General features: G+C 50.0%; 1 protein-coding gene across 4 annotated transcripts in view; it reads right to left on the bottom strand.

Moving 5' to 3' along the window:
• Positions 1 to 6,765: 6,765 nt before the first annotated feature.
• The window catches only part of Syne3 (spectrin repeat containing nuclear envelope family member 3), an 80,528-nt gene continuing 62,383 nt past the window's right edge, over positions 6,766 to 24,910 (bottom strand). For all 4 annotated transcript variants that reach the window (XM_021179379.2, XM_029484594.1, XM_021179380.2 and 1 more), the window contains 7 exons: positions 23,922 to 24,083; positions 23,588 to 23,760; positions 22,996 to 23,125; positions 21,358 to 21,516; positions 17,483 to 17,632; positions 16,473 to 16,511; positions 6,766 to 9,379 (listed from right to left, as the gene is read on the bottom strand). In XM_021179379.2, the coding sequence (XP_021035038.1) occupies positions 9,170 to 9,379; positions 16,473 to 16,511; positions 17,483 to 17,632; positions 21,358 to 21,516; positions 22,996 to 23,125; positions 23,588 to 23,760; positions 23,922 to 24,083 (1,023 nt within the window). In that variant the 3' untranslated portion in view covers positions 6,766 to 9,169. The remainder of the gene's footprint in view (positions 9,380 to 16,472; positions 16,512 to 17,482; positions 17,633 to 21,357; positions 21,517 to 22,995; positions 23,126 to 23,587; positions 23,761 to 23,921; positions 24,084 to 24,910) is intronic.

Consider the following 24,910-nt stretch of genomic DNA (forward strand, 5'->3'; position numbering starts at 1 on the left):
AACCCACCAAGGCAGGACCAAAGGCGCGATGGGACCAGCCCTGAAGTGGCTCCCTGTCTGTGTTTAGTATGTACCTGGCATGTTCAAGTCCCATCTCATTACAGTACTTACAACCACATCCCTCCAAGGGCACACAGTCAGGGAGACTGAGAAGTTGCTCAAGGTCAAACGCCTTGTAGCTGCGGTTATTCAAACTCCACACTCACCAGAGGGACCCAAATCTGCTCAGATTCACCATTCCGAAGAAAGAAAATTAAGAGCAAAAGGGAGCCCATAAAGACTATGTTTAAAAAAAAAAATAAGGGCTGGTGAGATGGCTCAGTGGGTAAGAGCACCCGACTGCTCTTCCTAAGGTCTGGAGTTCAAATCCCAGCAACCACATGGTGGCTCACAACCATCCGTAACGAGATCTGGCGCCCTCTTCTGGAGTGTCTGAGAACAGCTACAGTGTACTTACATTAAATAAATAAATAAATAAATCTTTAAAAAAAAAAATAAAATAAAATTTTAATTTCGGAGTGATTTGAGAAAGCCTGCAAAACCAGCACAGAGATCCCATGAGCTTCCCCCAGCCTCCGCTGACTCCCTCCACACCACGGGCATCCTTCCACACCACGGGCATCCGTCAAAACCGAGAGGACGTTAACACCGCACAGCCACGGTAAGGGAGCTCCAAGCGGCGTCTTGCTGGTTTCCTCTAATGGCCTCTCGCTGTTCCAGGATGCAGTCCAGAACACATATTGCACTTTAGATTTTTCTTTAAAAAAACATTTTCTTTTTTGTTACCTTGTCTCCGCCTTCCAAAGGAAAGGAGGCTTCAATTATTTGCACATGCTCGAGGCCGAGAAACACACGCACGGGCAATGTGAGCCAGGTTGTGGCTCAGAACAATTTTAAGCAATTTCCCTTTACACTCTTCAGTGGATGAGCCCTTTCGGAGAAACTGGCAGCGAAGGCCACAGGCAGACCAGGGCAGATAGCAAAGGCAGGAACCGTGCCAGACAATTGCAAGGCCTTCCAGCCAAGGAAGCTCCCAGTAAGTCAGGGATCTCTCAGGGTACCCAATCCAGGGCAGCAGTGTACAGAAGGTCACGACGAAGTCAGAGGCGAAGCCAGAGTTGGCAGGGACCCATTACAGAGGTGGGACAGTGGCTGAGAGCTTTTTTTTTTCCTTTTTCCCCCCTTCCCTTTTGCTCTGGCCCTGCTCATTCCAGCCCTGCTCACTCCGGCCCATAGGTTTTTTTGTTTGTTTGTTTCTCATTAAGGATGGTTGTGAGCCACCATGTGGTTGCTGGGATTTGAACTCATGACTGCTGGAAGAGCAATCAGTGCTCTTAACTGCTGAGTCATCGCACCAGCCCAGCTGGGAGCTTTATATCCTGATCTGCAAGCAACAGTCAGAGAGGAACTTGATTGACATGGGGCTTTTGAAACTTCAAAGTCTACCCCCAGTGACACACTTCCCCCAATAGGACCACACCTACTCAACAAGACCACACCTCCTAATCCTTCCCAAACAGCTATAGTAACTGGGGAACCAAGAGTTCAATGAGCCTATGAGGACCAATCTCATTCAAACCATTATGTGCAGCAAGGCAAAACTATATCTTCTACTAACCTTTTAGGGAGAGTTTCTCCATTGATCATTGTATGCATAATCGTGATTCAAAGCAGATGCATCATAGGAAGGGATAATAGGCCATCACAGAAATATCATAGGAAGATACTTCAAAGGGACATCATAGGAAGATGAAATAGGAAAGATGACTATATGACCTCATATGTCAATCAAAATGGAGAGCCATCTAAGTCCCGCCCCTAGGAACCAGCTCTTCCTTCCCTGGGAGCCCAGAAAGGAGGTTGAACAGTAACCATCCTCCTGTCAACCTGAGCATCTCTCACTCCTCTCTCTCTCTCTCTCTCCCTCTCTCTCTCTTTCTCTCCCTCCCTCTCTCTCTCTCTCTCTCTCTCTCTCTCTCTCTCTCTCTCTCTCTCTCTCTCTCTTTCTCTCTCTCCTGCACAATCACTTTGCATAATGTGATCTTGCTGCTTCTGCAGCTCTGCGTGAGCCTTATTTCCAATCTTTGATTAAGAGGCCAATACACAGCCCTAAGCTCAATCACCAGTAATAAGCTTGTCTAACGACAATGTCAAAATAAGCCAGCCATAATCTTGCTGCCTCCTCCCCCTTGTGCCCTCCCCAGCTAACTCCTGACTCAGAAAAAGGACTCGAAACCACACAGCATCTCATAGACCAAAATAGAGCTTTTTATTTCCAAACATAGAGCAAATACATTTTTTAAAAAACCATGAAGTAACAATGATAACACAAAATCGTCTTTCAGAAGACTGCTGCCACCAAAGCGGCAGGGACCGCCGCCACGCAACTTCACAACAGCACTGAGCAGGGACCCCAGGACTCACTTGGCTCTTCCCACAGAGCTGAGAGCTGCTGAGGCCTTCAGTCAGCTCTGGACTTGATATGAACCAAGATAACACCACACATGTTCCAAGACAGTGCTTTGGCTCCAAATCTGCCTGCCTTCCCAGAAAGCTGAACTTATCAAAAATTCATGTTTTATAATCACAGAGACTGTGACAAGGGGAGGTGGCCCCTCTGTACTGTTTACACAAAGGAAGACTTAAAACATTGAATTCGATTGCTCTAGCTACCAGAGCACACTTATGCAACACAAGGCACATGAACACACGCACACACACATGCATGAACACACATGCATGCATACACATGCACACACATGTATGCACACATGCACACATGCATGCACATACATGCATGCATGCATGCATACATACATACATACATACACACATGCACACACACGTGCCTTCCCTGTCCCCCTCTTCATCCCAGGAGCTCCAAAAACTTGCCCAGCTCCTGATCTTTGCTCTCCTGGAAGAATGTGACCCATGTACAGTGATCCTGAATTTGCCCCTGACATTGGTGGCCTGTGTGTTTCCAGCCCCTGCTCCTGGCATTCTGTCCTGATACTCCCAGCCCCCATTGGCAATGGAAGTCAGAGAGCTTGCTGCAGAGTAGACACAGGGGAGAAAGCCTGCAGCCCCTGCTCAGAAATGGCATCTTCCAATAGGCTAACCAGATGCTGGAGTAACAGTGACCTGAGGCCCGGAAGGGAAAGCAAAGCCACAGAGGATAAAAGCGAGTTCTACACAGTGGCAGAAAGCCTCCAGCTTGTGGCCAGTCACCCCTGGGTTCAGCACCTAAACATAGCTCTCAACTCTACAGCCCAGGGTCTCCAGAGTTGGGCTGTATTTCAGGCCCTTCCTTACTGGTCTCCTCTGCTCTCTTCCCTCAGAACTAGACAAGAGTCTACAGGCTCTGTCCCACATCCACACAGTGTCACCAAGAGTCCAGGTGGCCTGGTTGTTGAGCTAGCAATGACCATTCCACAAAGGAAGCCTGGGATCTCTTGGGAAGCCGACTCCCTCTACCATCGCTGTCTCCTGTGTTCAGGGATGCCTGGGTACCATCCTGTGAGCATCTATGATTTTACCATGGGAACCAAAAGGCAGGCAGGTGCCTGGAGAACACTGAGTCTTGTGGGCTGTCCTGTAAGGCTTGTGCTAGGAGACTCCAGGCTTGATTCTTCTGTTGTGTTTTTGAAACAACCCTGCCTTGCTCTTCTGTAAACGGAAGGCTTTCCTCTCATTCTTTGGGGCTAAGGAAGAAATGTCAGCTGATCAGAAGTCCTTTGGTTGCAACCTTGTACTGGAGAGGCTCCAAGGCTCTGTCTATTAGGTGATGGTGGGTCTCAGTGACCTGCTAGGAGGTCAGAGGCTGGTCTGAAAAAGCTATGGCTCTCTTTCCCTTTTCCAGGATTTGCTCCCAGGAGCTCCTTGTGGCTAAGAGTGGCTGAAAGTTATTGTGAACTTCCCAGAAGATCTGAACACAAAACAGGGTGGTGAGCTCAGTCTAGGCTCTGCAGGACAGGGGAGCGCTGCCTCTGTACTCCTAGGTTGGGTGTTCCACAAGCACACGGAAGGGCTCAGGAACTCCTTCCTGTCAGCTAACAGGGGCTGGCAGGCAGCACAGGGACTTCAAAGGGCCCCTATGTTCTAAAGGAGTATGAGACCCAGATGTGGAGCTCTGGGTGAACCTGGGATTCTTGTTCCAATAGTGGCTGATAACCTGGGTACCAGCCTGATCTCATCCACCTTTCTTCCTTCCTAAGAAAAACTGAATTTTACTGGAATGCCCTAAAGTTAACATGTGGGGTTGGCAGAAGATGCAGACAAGAATTTAGTTTTATGTGGGGGGCTAGGATTAGGTATTAGAGTGACAAGCAGGTACTTTCCCCACAGGACAAACTAGTAGTAAACACTTTAAGTACTTTGAGGACTAGAAAGTCCATTCAGGCTGGAGAGAGAGGGTGGCTCAATGGTCTGCCATGGGCACATTAAAGGAGGAAACGGCCCACATCTCTCCTCCATGCTGACCTGGCCAGAATACAGGCTAGGGTGAGGGGAACAGAGGACCTGCCACTGTAGGCTGAGCTCCCTGAGAAGGGAGACGGGATATGATCCCTCCTGGGATGTATCTGAAAACTTAGATGTCCACAGCCACAGACAGCTGTGGGCTCCTCCCTGGAAGGCCTCAGTGCTCAGGCACAGCCCAGCCCAAGGATCTACCTTGAGGCTTGTAGAGGCCCAGTCAGTGGGTTTCCTGTCCCTTGTGCTATGCCCAGGTCCTGACATTCTCCTGCCTCTGACCTTCTCCCACCCCCTCATCTGGCCTCCTCTGTAGCTCTCCTTGCCCCTCACAGACACAGCCATATTTAATTAGCAGGGGCTGTGAGGTTCCCTCCCACCTATCCCCAGCTCCCCCTCTGTCTCCACCATGGTCTTTGAGCTCTGGGTAGGTTGAGCAGCACCTGTGGGAGTGCAGATGAGCCAAGTCGTGGGCCAGGGCCCTAGTCTGTGCTCAGCATCTTAGACAGAACAGACACCTTCTCATCTAGGAGATCTGGAGGGCGGGGTCTACACTTTGTTTACCCAACATGTATGGCCCCAAGAAGGAACTTTAAGGGTTTGTTATATGGGATAGAATGAAGAGGAGACAGGGACACTTCCTCTGTCTTTCTGTCTGTCTATCTATTGTCTATCTCTATCATGTCTGTCCATCTATTATCTATCATCTATTGTCTATTTTCCCTTCTCTCTATCTTCTCTCTCTCCCACTCCCTCCCTCTTCCCTTCTTCTCTCTCATCTACCCCCTCTTCTTCCTATCTCCCTTTCTTGCTGTCCCCTTTCTTAAACAGTGATAAACTTAGACCCCCTTACACACTGAGTGTGCATTTGTAGCCTTCAGCCTTTGTGGTCTCTGTCTCTGCTCTCCTCTGCCCCCATTTCCCATCTGATTACCCGAGCCTGATTAGCTTAAGCACCAATTCTCAAGCTCTATTGATCTGCTCAGTCCTGGCTCCACTCTGCATAAAGAACAAAGGTCCCCCCAGCCTCTCTTGCTCTCAGGCAGCCTGAGCATCCTCACAGGGTGGCCCACACCCTTGGCACCCATTCTCCCAGCAGTAGCTCACTAAGATCCTGTCAATCTCCTTGTCCAGGCTGCAGAACGACCCCAGTTTCCTTCCTCTAAAGCCTCTTAGGACCCTGGTCCCACAGGGAAGTGAGGCCAATGGCGGAGGACTTCACAGTGGGGCTGAGCTCCAGGGTATATGGCAAGTCCCGTCTCTCAGAGCAGTGTGAGGATGGTGATGATGGGCTATCACCTACAGGGATGTGGCTGATGAGGTGATTCCTCAAAGAGCCACAGGCTAGCTCACAAGAAGCTAACCCCATCCCAGCAGAGCCGAGGGAGGAGCTGCTATTCATTTAAACTATTCCCAGAGCCATGAACACTGCAGCTTGGGGGCAATGACCCAGAGTCCTCGCCTCCTAGCGTGGGCTTCAGGGTCCAATAACCCTGGATTCAATTCTCACCAGGATGTGGGCAAGCTGCTTCATATCTTTAAATGCCTTGGTTTCTCAGCTCCCATTTAGGGGTGAAGAACTCTCAGGTTTGAATTGGGGCGGGCAGTGTGAGACTCAATGAAATGCCAGCTTTTCCGTGCCAGCCCCCCCGAGGACACCATTGCCTGTGTCTAGGGGCAGCCCCTCTGCCCTTTCTGCCAGTACCTCCAGGTCTTCATGATTCCCCTGCAGTCAGGACCACTAACTCCACTCATTCCGTCTGAGTTATAGACACACTCTCTGCCCCTAAAAGCACCAGTCTGATCTCAGAGGAAGGATGGGGCAGAAAAGGGCAGGAGGAAGCATACAGACCAGGGGGTCAATGGCACTGATACTATCAATGGATTCTCACACATCCACTTTCACGGGCTAACCTATGAGGGTTATATGTGAGGACTGTCTGCAGGACAAAGGAACAGGAACATGCACACACACACACACACATGCACTCACACATAAATGTACACACATACAGATGCATACATGCAAACACACATGTGCACACACACATACATTAACACATGCACTCACACATGCACATACACACACATGCACTCACACTGAAATGTACACACATACACACACATGCATACACACATGCACTCATACTCAAATGTACACACATACACACACATGCACTCACACATGTACACACACATGCATATGCACACATGTACATATATACACAAACATGCATACACACATGCACACAGAGGCAACACACACATGCACTCACACACACACGTATATCCACATTCACATACAAACACACATACATATGTATCTGTGCACATACATACATACATACACACACACACACTCTATACAAAAAGTCCTGATACACCTCTCCAGGGACACCTTCCAACTCTCTTTGATAACTGGCTAGGACACATCCCAGTAGCAGGTGTCTGCCCCCATTTTAAGCAAAAGAAGCTACGTCTGAAAAGCGCCCAGAAGTGGCTAGTCATATTGCAGCTATATTCATATGAAAGTAATAAAAATATCAGTCCCCTCTGTTAAAAAAAAAAATGTTACACAACAAGCAATCCACAGTGTCATTGTCGTTAAAAACACAGTCAGGTTCCCACCCTGCCCCCCCCCATCCAGGTATTGAAGTTTGACCCTCCCCAGTATTTATCAGGAAACACGCCCACATTCGTAGCAAACAGCTCTCCCCCAATCCCTCTTCAATTCAGGCCGTGGAACTCAGGACTTACACCTGCTAGGCAAGTGCTCCATCGTCGAGCCCTGTTCATTCTTCCTGGGAAGGAAAGTGTGAGGAGGTTTGCTCTAATAAACCTGGTATCACCTGAAGACTGTGGGAACCAGTCCGTTTCTGGCTGTCTAGGTTCTTGCTGTGTGGCTATGGGTGAGTTACTTCCCCTCTCTGGGCCTCAGGTTTTTTACTTTTGAAATGGAAACGTGGTTACAGAAGTATTGATGGCCCTTGCCACAGTTCTGATGGAGTTGGTGGACCTGTGGTCTTTCTTGGTGAGTGAGCATCAGGGCTCGGCTACCTGGGTCTAAGTGAGGTCAGGGTTCACCAGCCCCTGATTTCCCAGCAAAGTGGCCAGGTGCAGAGAGGGCTTTGTGACTGGGGTAACAGACCAAGTCAGGGTCACGAGCCCCAAGACACTGCTTTCCTGTTTGCTGACGTCCAACCTTTTCTGGGTACCATGCTAAGACGAAAGCTGCCCCTGGTACAGCCTGACGCCAGCTTGCATGTGCATCAGTGCGGTGACCTGGGAGTCCAGTCCCTCTTAGGGCTACAGTATTTGCTGTATTTAAAGTGCCTCTCTGGGTCTGTGACACTGATGATGATGAGCTAATAATGATCAGGCCTGCAAGCACACACACTCCAAAGGAGTGTGTAATTCCATCTGTAACAAGGGAGTGTTAAGTATTTTCTAGAGGTTAAAAAAAAAGTGTCAGTTTAGGGTGAACCTGATCCAGTTTTAAAGCACTTAGGAACCATCCCAGAATTCCCTGGCTATGTGTCCAGTCTTGGGCATAACCTGGAATCACCCAGATGCCTCCCACCTGTGCCTGGAGCTGCCTTTGCCTGCTCCTGCCTGGGGTCAGACTGTGAGCCATAGGCCCATGGGGGGATGTGGGACCTACCCAGCCTTGTAGACCCACCAGCCTGCACAGTTCCTTCTTGGAAGGGAAGAGAGGCCCCTTCAGATGGCCTGAGTTTCTCCTCTCTGCTTAACGTAGACTCTCCTGGCCTGGTGGGCAAGCATTTCCACTCTGCTCTCAGCTCATGCCCTAGGCTGCAGACAGCTCAACAGCTGTGTACAGTGGCACGGGCCTCCCAGGACTGACACAGGCCACTTCACCCTTGTGCATGAGAATAAAAAGTCAAGTTCATCTTTTTCTCTTTCCTGGAGAAAACATGCAAATAAAACCCAGCCACTTCTGAAGACGTGGGGTCGCAGTCATGGTCACGGTCACAGTCACGGGCATTCCTCCATGGTCTGTATTATCAGTGGCTGCTGTGCAGGGTTGGGTGCTCCGCACCACCATTTTGTGGTGCTCCACTGGGCTTCATCTTTACAGCTCTTCTGTTGCTCTCTTGGCATCCCTCTGGCACGCATCCTGTCTCACTGCTCTGGCTAAGCCAGTGGCCTGCCATCACGGCTTCTCTTTATCTAGCCCACGGCCCAAGTCTGTGCGACTTTAAAACTAGCCAAATACTCAAGTCCCAGGACTCCAATTCTGTGTGGCTATGGTAACCACTCAGAGGCTTCTTCAGCAACATCTGGATTTCTGGTTAACAGGCTGTCATCAAAGTAACGTGTGATTTTTTTTTTTCTGTCCCCCAGGGATGCCAGGAGGCTAAGGCACAAGTGCTACAAATCCCACTAGAGAAACCCACTGTCTTGGGCTTCCATAAGCACAAAGAGACATTGTATCTGAAGTTATCTACACTGAGCATGTACGGACATGGCATATAAAAATTCTGTACATATTCCCTAACCACACACAGTACACATTTTAGTATAAATAGACAGAAGCAGCATCGTAGAAAAAGGCAAGTTTGTTCTGGGAACAGAGGCAGCATTTGGTCTAAGGCTGCTCTGGGTGTCTGATCGGCTACTGGGTCCCCAGCAGCCAGCCTCTGAGGAACTGCAGAAGGTCACCTGTGCGCCCAGTGGGCTAGGTGGGCGGGGGGCCATTGTACCGAAGCATGAGCGCAAAGGAGCGGGCGAAGTTGTTGGCCAGGGCGCAGCTGCGCTCCTCCTCGCCGGCTGGCAGCAGGAACAGCAGCAGCAGAAAGAGCAGGAGCAACAGCTGCAATGGCAGCGCCACGCGGCACGCTTTCTGTAGGAGAGAGCAGGGACTCCGCCACCGCTTCTGCCTCCGACTCTGTGAACCAAAACGAGATATACGTGAGTACATAAGTGGCTAGGTGCCTCGGGGATTGGGGCTGGAGGACATGCTGGATCAACCACGTGACTGCGGCTCACTGTGACGAAGGGTGTGATGGGTAGTCTGGGGTGTCAATCTAGAGCCACAAACCTCTGAGCATGCCTAGGAGGGAGTTCTAGATTGTGTTGAGGTGGGCGGACCCAACCTAACAGCGGGTGGCACCATCTCATGGGCTTCCGGCTGAATAAAAGGGATAACATGATTAACCGAGCACCAGCATCCATCTTTCTCTGCCTCGGGACTGTGGGCACGGTGTGACCAGCCACCATCCCCATGATGGATGGTACCCTCGAACCTGCCTTTGGGTTCCTTTGTCAGGCATTTGTCGCAACAGTGAGACACATCGGCTAGGATGTGTAGCTGAGCTTAGCCGGCCACAAAGTTCTCCGCAGACTCCTGCGACCATTCAAGGGTTTGGAAGGAGTATAACAACAGAACAACAGATCTGGCCAGGGATGACAGAAATCCTTGCCTGGTGGACCCTCAAATGACAATGGCTTGCCTTGGAAAGCAAAATGTACTCAGTGGAAACCACACCTCAGGCTTCAACGGTTAATCTCTTCCTGGGCTAGGTAGGCCCGTGTGGTCCAAGGCCCTTGGGCAGTGGGACCGCACAGCTCCTCATCAGCTACACAATCACAAAGGTTGGTGGGTGGACCCATGTTGGACTGCTGAGGCCCAAAGGCCCTTGTGGTTGTCATTAACCATGGTTTCTTAGGAGGTGCACCATGTAGAGGAGCGGAAAACCTTGGGTTTGTGTTGATGGAGGTTGAGCCAGTATGTGGCCTCAGGCTGCTGACTCTCCCATAGCCTTAGTTTCGCTTCTGTAAAATGGGCAGAGGACAACCAGCCTCCCAGAGCAGTTGAAAGCATTCAGGAAGCCCATGAGGAGATGAACACACGAGGCCTTGGGTGGAGTGTGTGCATGTGTGAGAAGAGGAGCCTAGATGTTCTGAGCGGACTATTGGGGTAATGACCATGTTCACAGACAGGGGGCAGTGTCTCTGTGGTCACCTCCTGGGTACTGAGGGATAGGCAGATGACCAGAGCAGAGAATGACTGTTATTCAGCAAAGAAAGGATGGGAGCCTTGCCTCTGGTGGAGCCCTTCTCTCTTGGATGGCTTTGTGTGGGGCATAGGTATCACACTCTGCAGAGAGAGAGAGGCACTTGGAACCGACATGAGCTAGGACTGCCAATTTCCTTGTTGGCCCCTAAAGAGAATGTGTTAGGTGTGTGGGTGTGCATGTGCATGCACACACACTCAGTTCCAGGCTCCCTGGCTGGTATGAGTTTCTGAGAAGTCGGGTGGAGTCAGAGAGAGGAAGGCTGGGATGAAAAGGAAGGAAGCAGGCCATCTAAATAAACGAGTTCAAAAGCAGCACTTAGGGTTCTGTAGGTAGAGGGCAGATGGCATCAAGTGGGGTTGGAGGTCAGTCGGGGTCAGAGATAGCATCTCCGAGCAAAACCCGGCTATGTATTTAGCTGGGATCAGGGAAGAGACAAGTTTGATCTGATTGCTGAGCTGTGTAGGGGTGACGCCCAGGGAGGTCAATGACACCGCCTGCCCCAGCTCCAAATGGCCTTGCTGTCTATGGGACAGAGGAAGAGAGGCTGTGTAGAGTGTGTAGGGCCAGGCACATGAGCGTCCACTGCACCTGGCAGTCGGAGGCTTTTCTTTGTTGGTTTTGTTTGTTTTCGTTATTTAAATCTCCAAGAGGGAGCTATCCTCTACCATGAGAAGCCAGCCAATGCCTCCTAGGTCTGATACTACAATATCCCAACCCAAGTACCTGTTCAAAGGCAACCATTCCTCTTTCTACCAAGAAAGAAAGCAGTTGTCACCAAGGCCAGAGTAAACTCGACTGAAAAGCTTCTACAGAGGAGCTGGGGATGGCACCGCTCAGCAGGTAGAGTGCTTGTCCAGCATGCATGAAGCCCTGGGTTTGATTGCCCACACTGGGGAAACTGGCTATGGTGGGGTCCACCTGTCACACTGCACTCAGGAGGGAGAGGCAGGCTTAGAAACCTGGTTCATCCTCACAAACATAGCCTCGGCTATGGAAGACTCTTGGGAAGGCAGGGGGTGGGGGGAAGGATGGAGTGAGAGAGAGGAAGTGAAGGAGAAAAAAGCTGCATGAGGAGAGGCTGTGTCTTCAGTGGGGAAGAGGGAACAAGGACAGCGACCTCACAGAGAGAGGGGCAGATCGCTCCACATCTGGTTGAAGGGAATGGGGAAAAGTTATTTCTTTCTTTCTTTTTAAAGATTTATTTATTTATTTATTTATTTATTTATTTATTTATTTATTTATTATAAGTACACTGTAGCTGTCTTCAGACACAGCAGAAGAGGGTGTCAGATCTCATTACAGATGGTTGTGAGCCACCATGTGGTTGCTGGGATTTGAACTCAGGACCCCTGGAAGAGCAGTCAGTGCTCTTAACCACTGAGCCATCTCTCCAGCCCCCAAAAAGCTATTTCTTGAGAATTCGAACCAAAAGCAGGGACTCCCCCAGATAGGTGGGCTAAATGTGTAGCCCAAAGAAAGCAAGAATGAAGAATGAAACCCAATCAGAAGCAGAGATTTCAACTTCCAAGATTCCCAGGTGAAGGTCACCTGAGTTGGTGGGGGAAGCGATTGTGAGTACTCCCTGAGTAGGGGGGTGAGGATCGTGAATACTCCCTAAATGTAAAGGGGGGGATCATGAGTACTCCCTGAGTGGAGGTGGGGTGGGGGGTGATCGTGAGTACTCCCTGGGAAAGCTAGACTAGGACAAAAATCTAAATTCCAGCAAGGTGAAAATAGAGGGGAAAAAAAAAAAAACCTTAGCAATACAATCACACAAAAACCTAATGCCATTCCTAGGTGGGTCTATATACCAAGAGCCCCACTGTGTGGTGTACCCAGGAAGCACCTGTGCCTGGCCCCTGCAAACCGCCCTGATTTGCCCTGGAAAACAGCAGCACCAGTCAGACCCGGCTTCAAGAGAAAAGGCCGTCTTCAGGGAGGGCGGCACCCCACTCCGGGCCACAGAAAGGCCTGAGGTGTGTCACAGCCCCGTCCCAGCTGCCATCCAAAAAAAAAAAAAAAAAAAAACCTACCATTTACGTGTCTGAGGGCTGCAGGCAAGCATCTGTTGGCACCAAGCTGGCTAACGCGTTGGCAGTACAAATTTAATAAATCTTAATTATTCTGTTTATGCAAACAAACAGACCAGAGCTGCTGACGTAGCTGGAGCATTAGATGACTGGAGAGCTGGCCGGAGTCAGGGAATGTGGAGAAGCAACCACGCATAAATCATCAGCCCAACACTGGGCGTCTTTCTTCCCCGTGGACAGAAAAGAATAAATACACAGAATGTTTTCAAGTTGGTGAGATTACAGCCTCTGCAGAAGCCAGGCTGGTCTACCTGGCTGGCTTCTGTGTATGCATGGGTATGTGCATGTGTATATGTGTGTGTGCACGTATGTGTGCACAAGTACGTATGTGCATAAGTGTGTGTGCATGTCTGTACAAGTATGCATGTGCATAAGTGTGTGCATGCATGTGTGTACATGTGTGTGCCTGCATGTGTGCACAAGTATGCACGTGTGTGTGTGTGTGTGCACATGTGTGTGCACAAGTATTTGTGTACATAAGTGTGTGCATGTGTGTACACATGTGTTTGGAGTTTTGTCACACTTGCATATACCTAACCACATAAATAACAAGAGGCAGACTATGAATTTCAGCTTTGAATGTCCCACAGAGACTCATCAGTTAAAGGACTGATCTCCTCGCTAGCTACTTGGAGGAGTAGAATCCTTAAGAAGCGGGGCTGCACATGGTTCATCTGTAAAGAACACTGTCTGCTCTTACAGAGGACCTAGGTTTGATTCCCAGTACCCACACAGCAGCTCACAACTGTAACTCCAGTTCCAGGGAGTTGGGTGCCCTCTTGTGGTCTCTACAGGTACTGCATGCTTGTGGTGCAAACTTGTGTGCAGGTGAAACACAAAAGTAAACAATAAGGGTAAAAGAGGTGGGGGCCCTTCCCTCTTGATAAGCTGATTTCCTCAAGCATTCTGTAACAGTAACTGAAAGCTGACTAACACAAGACGTCTGTCACTGCTCTTTCCGCTCTTGGAAGAAGTAGGGAGCGTGTCTACAGACATGTGAAGCCCTCATATACACTCATATACAGGACAATTGAGAGCCTCCAATGTACCAGTTAACAGGAAGGAAGCTCTTCCTGGACTTAGTTCTGTGGACTTCCTTCATGGGAAGATCATGGTTTTTGCCAAATGTCACACACACACCAGTGACGGAGTCCGGACTTGAAGTCAGAGCATAAAACATCAGTTCTCAAAGTGTGGTCCCTGAACTGGAAGTGTGAGCAATATGTGGGGATGTCAGAAACACGGATTCATGAATTATCCAGAGCAGTGGATCAGGACCTCAGAGGGGTTGGGCGCAGCCGTCTGGGCTCACAAGCCACCCCATAGGTCGTCTCTGAGTCCCAAGCTGCCATGAATGGCTTCCTTCATTACAGGAGGCCAAGGCTCACTCACTGGCTTAGAAGGAAGCCAGCACAGAAGCCAGACTATTATATGCCTATGTGTTTGAATCAGTGTGGACACACAGAAAGAACCTGCTGGTTTGTCCACTCAGCAGAACAATGGCTATCATCTCCTGGCTGTAGTTCACCAGGGCTAATTGTTGAACCTTGGGCCTCATGGCTGCTGCTCTTCAGAGCCTCCTGACCCAGAGACTGTCAACCCCAGTTCCACATAGATGTCCCTGGCACTGTGCACACAGCCAGGTGCTCACATGCTAGGATGGCATACATCACTCTCTTGTTGGTTGGTGGGATTTGAGCAACTTAATCGGCATTCTGCACAGAATCAGCAATGACTCCGTATTGACAAAATAAATGAAATGACTGAAAGGAGAGGCAGTTAGAAGGCACCATGGCTAGACCAGGGATCCAGATGTAACTAACACTTAGAACCTTTCTGACGGGGGTACGTGTGTGTCATGTCACAGCTAGGAATGTGGTCCAACACAAAACTATAAACAAACAAAATACTGTAAGGGGTTTTTTTTTGAAGAAGAAGAAGAAGAGGAGGAGGAGGAGGAGGAGGAGGAGGAGGAGAAGGAGAAGAAGGAGAAGAAGGAGAAGAAGGAGAAGAAGGAGAAGAAGGAAGCCACAGCGGTAACAGCTCTTTGTAACTTTGTAGAACATAATGTTATGTTTCAGTGACTAAAGGTTGGTTGCCCCTGATCAACTCTGGCCTAGGGTGCATGGATGTGGACTCTCAATCATGGAGGGGCTTAAACTGCAGCAACCATAGGCAGATTGAACACTGATCTTGGGACTTCCATTTCCTCCAGGGGCCACCAGGCCAGGCAGTAGGGGTCACATGCCCTTTCCTGACACCTCTGCACTCCACAAAGTTCACATCATTCTGAATTAGGGCAAATCCTGGGCGAAACACACCCCCTTCAGCACGCTCTGGCTTCACAAAAGCCTTCAAATTCATCCACAGAGTAAATGAAGCCAGTGTGGGCACTTCCATTTCACACATCACGAAAGACGTGGGAAGACCTAAGGCAAGGCCAGCTGTCCAAGGCCACAAAGCTGAAAGGCCCAGGGCTCAGCCTTGGTCTCCCAAAGCTGCCAGAGGCCAGGATTGAACCCAGGGTATCCATACCAGGGATGCTGACTCTGGGGCACGAGGGATCTGAAGTGACGCTGGATCCTTTGAACCAGACTGGGCTGTGGACTCACGTTATTAGGGTCAATGTTTGGCAAGAAAACAGTGGTAACACTGGGGACAGTAAGGGACAGGATTGGGGAGACCGTCCAGGCTCCAGGGAGGCCTCCAAGGCACCCTGTGAGACAGTAAAGCATTAGGTGCTGAGGCCTGATGCCAGTTAGCAGTCACATGCTGGTGGGCACATCCTGTCTCCATGATGTTCCCTTCCTCGGGCTTAGAGCTGGGTTAAGGAAGCTATTCCTTGTGAGTGGCAGAGTGCATGGAGATGCCCAGCCACGACTGTCCAGGCTTGAGTTGCAGATGTCCCCACAGAGTGGTGGTTTGGACAACTCGATCCCTAGGTGGCTGTCCCTATTAGGGGAGGTTACAGAGACTATGAGAGTTGGAGCCTAGCTGGCTGAAGCTTATGCCCGGGTCTCAGTACTCAATTTCCCCCTCCCCCCCTTCCTCCCCACCCCTTCTCTCTCTTTCCCTCCCCCTTCCCCAGCCTCTCCCTCTCCCTTCATTGCTAGTTGGTCAGGAAGTGAGCGGGCAGCCATCCTCTGCCACAGGCTCCCAAAACAACGACTTACTGCCCAAGCCCATGAGTCTAAAGATCATGGGTGCATTCTCTAAAACCCGAGCACCTTAAACAGCACTGCAAAGAGAACTGAGGCCACTGAGCACCAGTCCTGACACCCAGAGCCTAGGCTGTGTCATCTGGTATGACACCTGGTGTCAACTTTAGGGGTGCCACCTAGAGGGCAGGAACTGGCACTGTTCTCGCTTTCACCGTGACCAGTACGGGAAGAGCCAAAGTGTCTCAGTGGGCAGCAGTGGGCACAGCCTGTCTGGCAGAACAAAGGACTCCACCACCCTTTCTAATGAGTCCCCTGGGGCCAAAAAGGCCACAAGATCTATTTGCCTGGGATAGTCCAGGCTCCTGGGCCAGTCCTGGTTTACATCTGCTGTCACAGGTATAATCAGTGCAGCATTCAGTCTCTCTCCAGAGTGTCCCGAGGTCTGGATGACAAATCCAGGGTCCTTCTCGGTCTCACGTCAAGGCTAAGTCATCTACACACACTTCAATCCCTCCCTGAGCCTGGGGCTTCCTGAGAACATACACCTCGGGGGCCCAGCCCATTACAGACCAAAGCGGATTCTCCATCCGAGCTCTCCAGCTCTCCCGGAACCTTCTAGAAAACCCAGACACCCTGCACCAGAGTCACAGGCTCCTAGCCTTGCACATTCTCTGCCCTCTAGCTGTGTGGAACAGATGGCAGACACGTACCTTCTGGAATGCAGTCAGCTCCCCCGGAGAACTCTCAGTCTGTTATTTTAGGGAAGGGAGAAGAAATGGGGTTTAAAAAAAAAGTCAGCTAGGCGCGTAAAACTTAAACCCCAACAGAACCCCCGTAACAGAATATTCATTCTGTCAGGGGAGTATTTCGTTCAAACTGCCGGTCATCTGGACAGCCTGCACCAGCAGGGGATCCCATTTAATGAGCTTTTTAACACACTTCAGGTCCAGGTGGCACTGTCTGGATGGCCTTGGCCAGGGCTCGGGATGTGGTCTATATGGCCTGGGCTGAGCTGACACCTAGTGGCCAACCTGGAAATTGCAGAGCCAAAAAAGCCCGGCTTGCCTCAAGCTGTGGCTGAAAGTGGGGTCCAGGGAGCCACCCACTCCTTCCTGGACCTAGGACACTTAACTTCTTTGTCTCGCTTTGGTCACCAGATCCTCTCCTACATGGGCAAGTTAGGAGGCCATAGTTAACCATTAACCAATGGTTTTCGTAGGGACAGGAGGACCAGGAGATAAAAGGGCTAGCTAGGCCAAGGTCAGAGGAAGAGAGGAGCTGAGGCTCAGGATTCAGTTCCCTATGGCATCCCCATGGCAACACCACGCCCCAGTGAAGGGCTATGTGACCCTTCTAGCCTTGGGGTTAGGGGTGGGACTCAGCTATTCCCTCTGGAGTCTGGGGGGCAGCTATTCCAGCAGAAGGTGGTTCTAGGACCAAATGGGAAATGATGTAAAACTGTAACACAGAGGGAGCAAGACATCTTCATGTACTAAGCAGGAGTCACTGCCCTTAGTCATAGGCTCCATCCTCCCTGGGAGGTAAGATGGATAAATAATATTACAAGAACCTGAGAGCCAAGAGTGTCCCTCACCTCCTTTAAGCAGCCCCAGTGGCCTGATAATATGGACACGCAGGAATGAACATGCATAGATGCAATTCTGTCTCCCCGAGACATGGTTGCCTCCTGGGACCCCCAACCTTTCGCCCCAGCACCTACCAGCAGGTGGCCAGAGTCCTTGAGCTTGGACTTATACAGCATCCACTGGTAGCGCAGATCTTCCAGCTCGTTGGAGGGGTCCCTTGCCGGCCCAAGACGAAGCAGGTTCTCAAAGAGGTGCTGGCCTTCTGGGATTCGGGCTTCCAGCTCCTGAGAGAGAAGGTGGCATCATGCCACAGCTGCCCGGTGGCTCAAGAACCCCACCTGGCTGGTAAGGATGCCAATCAAGGGCCCCATGAAGCATGCTGGGAGATGTGGGCAGGGCCCGTAATATGAGATTCTCATCCATGCAAGTTTTTAATAAAGGGTTTTTAGGGATGGAGAGATGGCTCAATGGTTAAAAGTTATGGCTGTTCTTTCAGAAAACCTGAGTTCAGTTCTCAGCACCCAAATGTTGATTCATAACTATTTTTAACTTTAGTCCCAAAGACTCTGATGTCCTCTTCTGGTCTCCAAAGGCACCAGGCACAGATGTGGCACATAAGGGCACAGACATTCATGCACATAAAACACTCATATACATAAAATAAATATTCTTTTTAAAAATGGGCCCTAGACGTATTTATTTTATATGCACGAGCATTTGCCTGCCTATATCTATGTGCATCATGAGTGTGCCTGATGCCTACAGAACTGGAGCTATGGATGGTTCTGAGCCACCATGTGGATGCTGGGAAGGAAACCCAGGTCCTCTCCAAGAACAACAAATGTTCTCGACTACAGAGCCATCTTTCCAGCCTTGCATCCATCCAGAATGTCAGAGAACTCCCAACAGGCAGAATGGCAGTGAGGCTGTTACTCCCAACACTGACAAACTGGGGTCACAAAAGGTTTGTCACAGTGGTCGCCATGATAAAATAATGATCACTGAGAGATGACACTGCTGGCATTTGAGACTGCCAGCGTTGATGCTCAGTCACATAAGCTTTATCTGTCTAAGAAGACCACAGCTTTCCCCTAGGGTGACATTTCCTCTTCCCGGGAGTTCTGACAGATGCTGTGATGTGGGGTGGATCAGGGGTCCACAGGCTGGAGCCTAAGCTTCAATCCCAGCTTTGGACCCTGGCTAAGCTATTCAGAACCCACCCCGGTGTAGGATAGACTGGAGGTCATTTTTGATATGACTGGAATAGAGGGTGGTGAGTGGGTGGGTGGACTTGCTGGTGATATGCGGCTCCCTCCGTGGGATAAGCCATTCACTGAGAACACGGGGTGACATTTAAAGCCAGCAACGGACTAACAAACAGGGGCAGCGAGTAAGGACAGAGTAAGGGGTGGAGTCACAGCCTCCACAGCAGAGCACTTGCCTAGCATAATCCAAACCACCACAAACCAAGTAAAGACACCACAGAAGCCCCAGACATGGACGAGGCCTGAGAAGGGAGGCCTCTGTCCAGACTTCCTTTTGCTCTTAGGATTTTTGACAACCTAGGGGGAATACCACCAGCTTTGAAGCTGATATGTTTCTGCAGCCTCACAAGGATAAGGCAGCCAAAGCCTGGCCTTGGCAGAGGCAGGGACTTATTCTCTTTGTAGACCAGATGCCTGCAGACTTGTTCTCAGAGTACATAAGTGAATCTGGGCCTTGAGTGTACTTATAACCGAGTTCCAGGTCATCTCAGTGGCCCTTGAACGTGGACTCAATGGCCCAAGAATCATAAAGCCCCCATTTTTTTTGGTAATAGCAAACAAAATCATCTCTGGAGGAAGAGATTATCCTAAGTTCCAAATTAGTCTTACGTATATTTTGTCCAGGACAAAACGTAGCCGCCCAACAATACTCGACACCAAGAATGAAAAGCAAACCTATATAAGAGAAATGCTCCTAGATGCCTGGAGGTAGCAGAATTATTTGTCAATGCAGTCACGGTAGACTACAGTCTAAAAGTTAAAAGACACGCTTAAACATTTCATCAAGGATGTGAGGGAAGCCAAAGAAGGCAGCCAACCAGACCAACCGGAACCAAGTAGAACTTCCAAAACCAATCATTACAACAACCAGTGTTAAGAGCTTAACAGAAATGCAGAAGAGTGAATAAGACACAGATAGAAATGGAAGGTGAATCAGAAAAAATATTCAGAATTCAACATTCTGAGTCACAGGTGAAAGACACACAAAAGAAACAAAGGGAAAAAAACCACACACACACAGTGTGTGGGATGCAGATGACAGTGACATTTAAGACAAGGAGAAAAAGGTATCAAGGAAAAGGTAACATTTTAAAAGGTTGTCAGATATTTTTCCATAAAGGGCTACACTGAAAATACAGTTCAGATGATTGCCGAGCAGGGTAAGTAAGAAGAAACCTGGACTCTAACATCAGACTGAGATTTCACACAAATAAGGGAGAGAAGACTCGGAGCGGACTTGATTAGGGAGGTCTTCCCTGTACAACGGCATAGGCTTGAACATCATGCTAAAATCTTTCACCAGGGGGTCAAGGTCACACTAGTGATTGTGTTGGGTCCTGGCTACCTGCAGATGGAGACTTGACCTGGGTGAAGGCCCCACCAGAAAGGAGGCCACGGAGGAAGTTGCTGCCGCAGTCAGGTGTACAGCAAAGGCAGAGGGCATCTGAGAAATAGACTCGAAAAAGGTCTGGTGACTTCTATGGGTTGAATGATTGTCCCATTCCAAACTCATGTGGACTGTATTGGGGGATGGGACCTTTGAGAGATGACCTGGTCTGAGAGTGGGATGAACAACTCTCGGGGATGGGTAAGACTAATACTGTCACAAAGAAAGACCCCCTTTTAAGGAACCCCCATTGCCTCTGGGCCTCCTCCATCTTTTGACCGTATTATGAAACAAGGAAACCTTGCAAGGTTCTGGTACTTGGACTTTCTGGACTTTGGAAGGTGAAATTCCTGTTTGCTATAAATGACTCAGTCTGGAGTATTTTTGTTATAGCAGTATATAATACAGCATTATAGCAGAAACAGACTAAGACAGTGACTAATCAGATAGCACAGAGTAGAAAGTAGTGGTAGACTGCATACAAGTGTCCGATTCCCCCCTCCCCCACCCCACCAATACCTTCACATCATGTGATGGAGTCTGTTTTCCCCTTCCTTGAACCCCAGACAGCCTGCTGACATCCTTTGTACAACACAGAAGAATCTGTGTGAGCTAGTATGTGACATAAGCCTCTGGTCCCTGACCGAGGCACCCAAGGGCCTTGACCCTTCCTGCGTGCTTCCTGACAGTCTGCAGCCACCTGGAGCAGTCTAGGCTGTCCCACACAAGAATGAGACAGGCATAGTCCATGCCATTCCAGACCCCCACCAGAGCCACTTAGCTGCCTCACATCCGATAAAAGATCAGGTTGCCCGGCAGTGGTGGTGCACACCTTTAATCCCAGCACTTGAGAGTCAGAGGCAGGTGGATTTCTGAGTTCAAGGCCGGCCTGGTCTACAGAGTGAGTTCCAGGACAGCCAGGGCTACACAGAGAAACCCTGTCTTAAACCCTCTGCACACACACACCCCAAAAAAATCAGGTTTCCCAGCAGATGTGTCTTGACCCCAGAACTGGCAGAAACAAGGGTGAGCTCAAATACCTAGTGTCAAAATCATAAGTTAAATAATAGGTGTTGTTGTAAGCAAATCACTATCATGGTGGTTTATGGCAGCTAACCAGTTCAAAAGTGGTGATATTTTTCCAATAGATATAAGGTAGGATTGATAGATTCATGTATGGATACATGCATGCATGCATGGACAGATGCAAGAAGTTAATTCTAAAATATTTGAACAAAAAAAATTTAAATATTACTTAGATTCAGGTTGGCTCACAAACTACTATTAAGTATGAAGTCCTTCATTTGAGGAAGCCCCGATGGCATGGACACCATTAAGGTTACTCCTTGAGACAGACCTGCAGCTTCACCTCTCTGGTCCTCAAGTCCTTGGCTGTGGCCGCTCTCATTGTGATGATTCTATGTAGCTTGGAGTTTTCTGCCTGCAGCCACTGTTCAAAGTCCCTCAGGAGCTGGGGATGATCTTCAGGGAGGTCGTGTCCTTCCAGTGGGTTTGCCTGCAGGAAGGCATATGGCCAGAGGTGAGAAAGGCTTGCTGACCGTGTGTCTGGGGACTCTACCACAGCAGAAGGATGAAGATGAGGACAGAAGACCCAGGGGGACATGGGAGAGGTGCAGAGGGACGAAGAGCAGTCTCTAGTCATCCACATTTAGGGTACCCTTCACCATTACCTCTGGGCATCTCTCACCATCACCTCTCTGTAGTTCCAGAAGTTATCACCATCCTTGACCAAAATGCCTACCCAGTGGCCATCCACCCTCCATGTTTGTAGAGATGTGGACAGAGTGAAATAAAACCCAGTCCAGCTAAGTCCTTTTCTGTCCCTTGGTGGGTCCTCCCTCTTCCCCCATGTGGCTGGAGAGCCCAGGGTTCCAGTTCTCTGGGGTCCTGAAGGTTGAGCTGCCTCCCCCCTCCTCTCTCTTTCCCTCCCCCTCTTCCTCCTCTTCCTTCTCCCCTTCCTCCTCCTCCTCTCTGCTGGAGCCTGCAGCTGCACCTCAGCTCCCTCTCAGTCTCTGTATACACTGTCCCCTCTACTGAGAACATGCCTGTGGTGGTTTGAAGGATAGCTCATATATTTGGATGCTTGGTTCCCAGGCAGTAGAACTAATTAGGAGTATAACCTTATTAAAGAAACTACCAAAGGGGATGGACTTTGAGGTGTCAAAAGCCTATGCCTTTTCCTGTTAGCTCTCTCTGACTCATACTTGTGGACCAAGATGTAAGCTCTCAGCTACTGCTCTGGCATCTGCCTGCTTGCTGCTACCATGCTTTCTGCCATGACAGTCATGGACTCAAAGGTTCTGGAACTGTGAGCCCTCAATAAATCTGTTGTTTTTATAAGTTACCTTGGCCGTGGTGTTTTGTCATGGTAATAGAAAAGTAAGACAATGTCCCCACTTCCCTCCCTCTTCTGCTCAGACTTGGGGGTTCAGCTGATATTTCATCCACACTAGAAGGGCTTACTCACCCCAGACTTGAATATAACATCCTACCCAGCATCAGCACATGCCTTTTAAAAACCTGCTCAGCTTCCAGGACCCCACTGCCATGTCTCTCATACTGTATTCCAGAGCCCGGCAGCACAGACCATCTGCTGGGGCTTGGCAGCAATGCAGAAGCAGGCTACCAGGTCAGGACCTGTATCTCTGATCTGTTTGCTATCTGGGGTAATTTTTTTAACCTCTCCCAATATGAACTGCTGCAGGGGTTCAGAGAAATGAGGGGCAGCCTTGTCTTGGGGTGTTCCTGACCTTCTGGTGTGATCTGAGACCTCTAGATGTTAGATCCTCAAGACTCTCAGTCCTCCAACAATTGACTGCTTCTGAGGTCACATCAGGGGACAGTAACAAGAAAGCAGATACATCCCATGAGCTGAGCATGCAGTCCAGGGCAGGAAGGGAGCTGTGCTGGAGGCCCCGACCTCCTCTTGGCATTGGATCTGACCTTTTCCCCAAAGCCTGGAAGACAGACTCACCCTGTGCCGTCTCCTGGGAATGGGGTCCTGAGGGTTGATGAGAAAGCCGGCCTTCGGGATGTTGTTGGTGAAAACCTGCTTCTTTCCCGTGTCCACCTCTGTCCTCTGCAGCTGCTGGTTTCTCATGAGACTGGGGAGACAAAGACACTTTCTCAGGGCAGCCGCGGGATGAGTATCCATCGGTCCCAGGAGAAGCGACCAGACAGGGGTACCAAGAAGGACAGGAAACTCCTGGGATTCACTTAGCAGCCAGCCACCTTTGGAGACCATCAGAAGGCTTCTCGGGCATGTTCATGCCATCTCTTATTTTAAACCCACCTTACCACACCAGGAAGGTACGTATACCTATCAATGCAGGTAAAGAAATACGCTCAAGTAAGAACAGGCTGGAGGCTAACTCCCTAGTGAGGGATGGATGATCTCAGATCCTCCGACCTCTACCAGAATCACTAACTGGGCCAAAGGTAAGGAAGGTCCCAGGTTCCTGGCACCATGCCTGGCCCACAGGCTAGCTGCAGCCATCTGCTCCAGGGACCCCAGGAGGTAAGGAGGCATGGTGTGAGACAAAGTGGGAAGCAAAAAAGACCCTCACCTCAGCATGTTCTCCTCTAGCAGCCGCAGGGCCTGCCAAGACTCCATCAGCTTCCTCAGCTCCTCCTGGACCATGGCTGCCCCCTCTGGGGAAGACTTCTTCATCACAAGCTGGCCCAGTGCTTGGAGCAGGGACACCTGGACCTCTTTCTCTGGGATTTCAGACAGCAGCGTCTATGGGAAACATGAGTGAGCATGCGAACACCCCCCCCCACACACACACACACACACGTTGAGGCACTGATCTGGGGAGGAGGGAGTCACTGTACCCCTGTATGAGGGTCATCCCAAATGCTGCAGGGGAATATGGCTGGAAGAACAAATCGGCACCTTACCTCGAGTCCAGCCTCTTGGGACTCAGCATCCCACAGACGCACATCCCCTTGGTGTGACTCCAACGTCTGTGTGGCCATGGTGATCCATACCTGCAGCTCCGACAGCCTGTGACTGAAGGTACAATGTTCCCGTACGTTCTGCTGACACCTGTCCACGAAATCCTGGGGCACAGCCAGGAGGGCGGGGAGATCTGAATGCTTCTTCTTTTTAAATTTAATTTATTTTTTACCTATTCACTTTACATCCCACTCACTGCCCCCTCCTGGTCGCCCCATCCCAAAATCCTTCCCGTGAATGCTTGAGGCAGACTCCACTGCCACCCCAATTCTGCAAGGCCCCTAGATCTGGCTTTACTCAATCTACCTCACCAGGAACCTTGCTGGCCAGTCTCCCCTCTACATGGTATAGACCACGTCTGCCCTAAATACTTCTGACCCTGTCTTGTTTCCACAGAGACTCCCAAGCATAGTTGAGGGTGGGGCTCCCATCCACTGTGGTGCTCTGTGAATTTGGGAAAACCAGAGGTAGGAATTTGGTAAGGTTGGGCACAGATGTAACATCTGACCCAGCTGTGGCTCATGTTTCCCAGAAGAGCAAAATGCTGTCTCTAAAAGGCACACGGATATCACTGTCATCGCTCCAAATCAGAAGCCATCCACAAAAGTAAAATGGAGGACACAGGGCGTAGCTCAGTGGTAGAGCCCTTGCCTGGTGTGTGTAAGGCCCTGAATTCGGTCAGCATGGGGGTTAGGGTGGAAAGGCTTATGGTAGAACATCCGCTCGACAGAATATTATACGGCAGCGAGAACAGCCCCAGAAGCTGCTGCAGAGACTTAAAACTGGTCAAAGCTGCCGGGCATGGTGGTGCACGCCTTTAATCCCAGCATTCAGGAGACAGAGGCAGGCAGATTTCTGAGTTCGAGGCCAGCCTGGTCTACAAAGTGAGTTCCAGGACAGCCAGGGCTATACAGAGAAACCCTGTCTCAAA

The sequence above is a fragment of the Mus caroli genome, chromosome 12 (genome assembly GCF_900094665.2).
Source record: "Mus caroli chromosome 12, CAROLI_EIJ_v1.1, whole genome shotgun sequence".
Classification (NCBI taxonomy): Eukaryota; Metazoa; Chordata; class Mammalia; order Rodentia; family Muridae; genus Mus; species Mus caroli.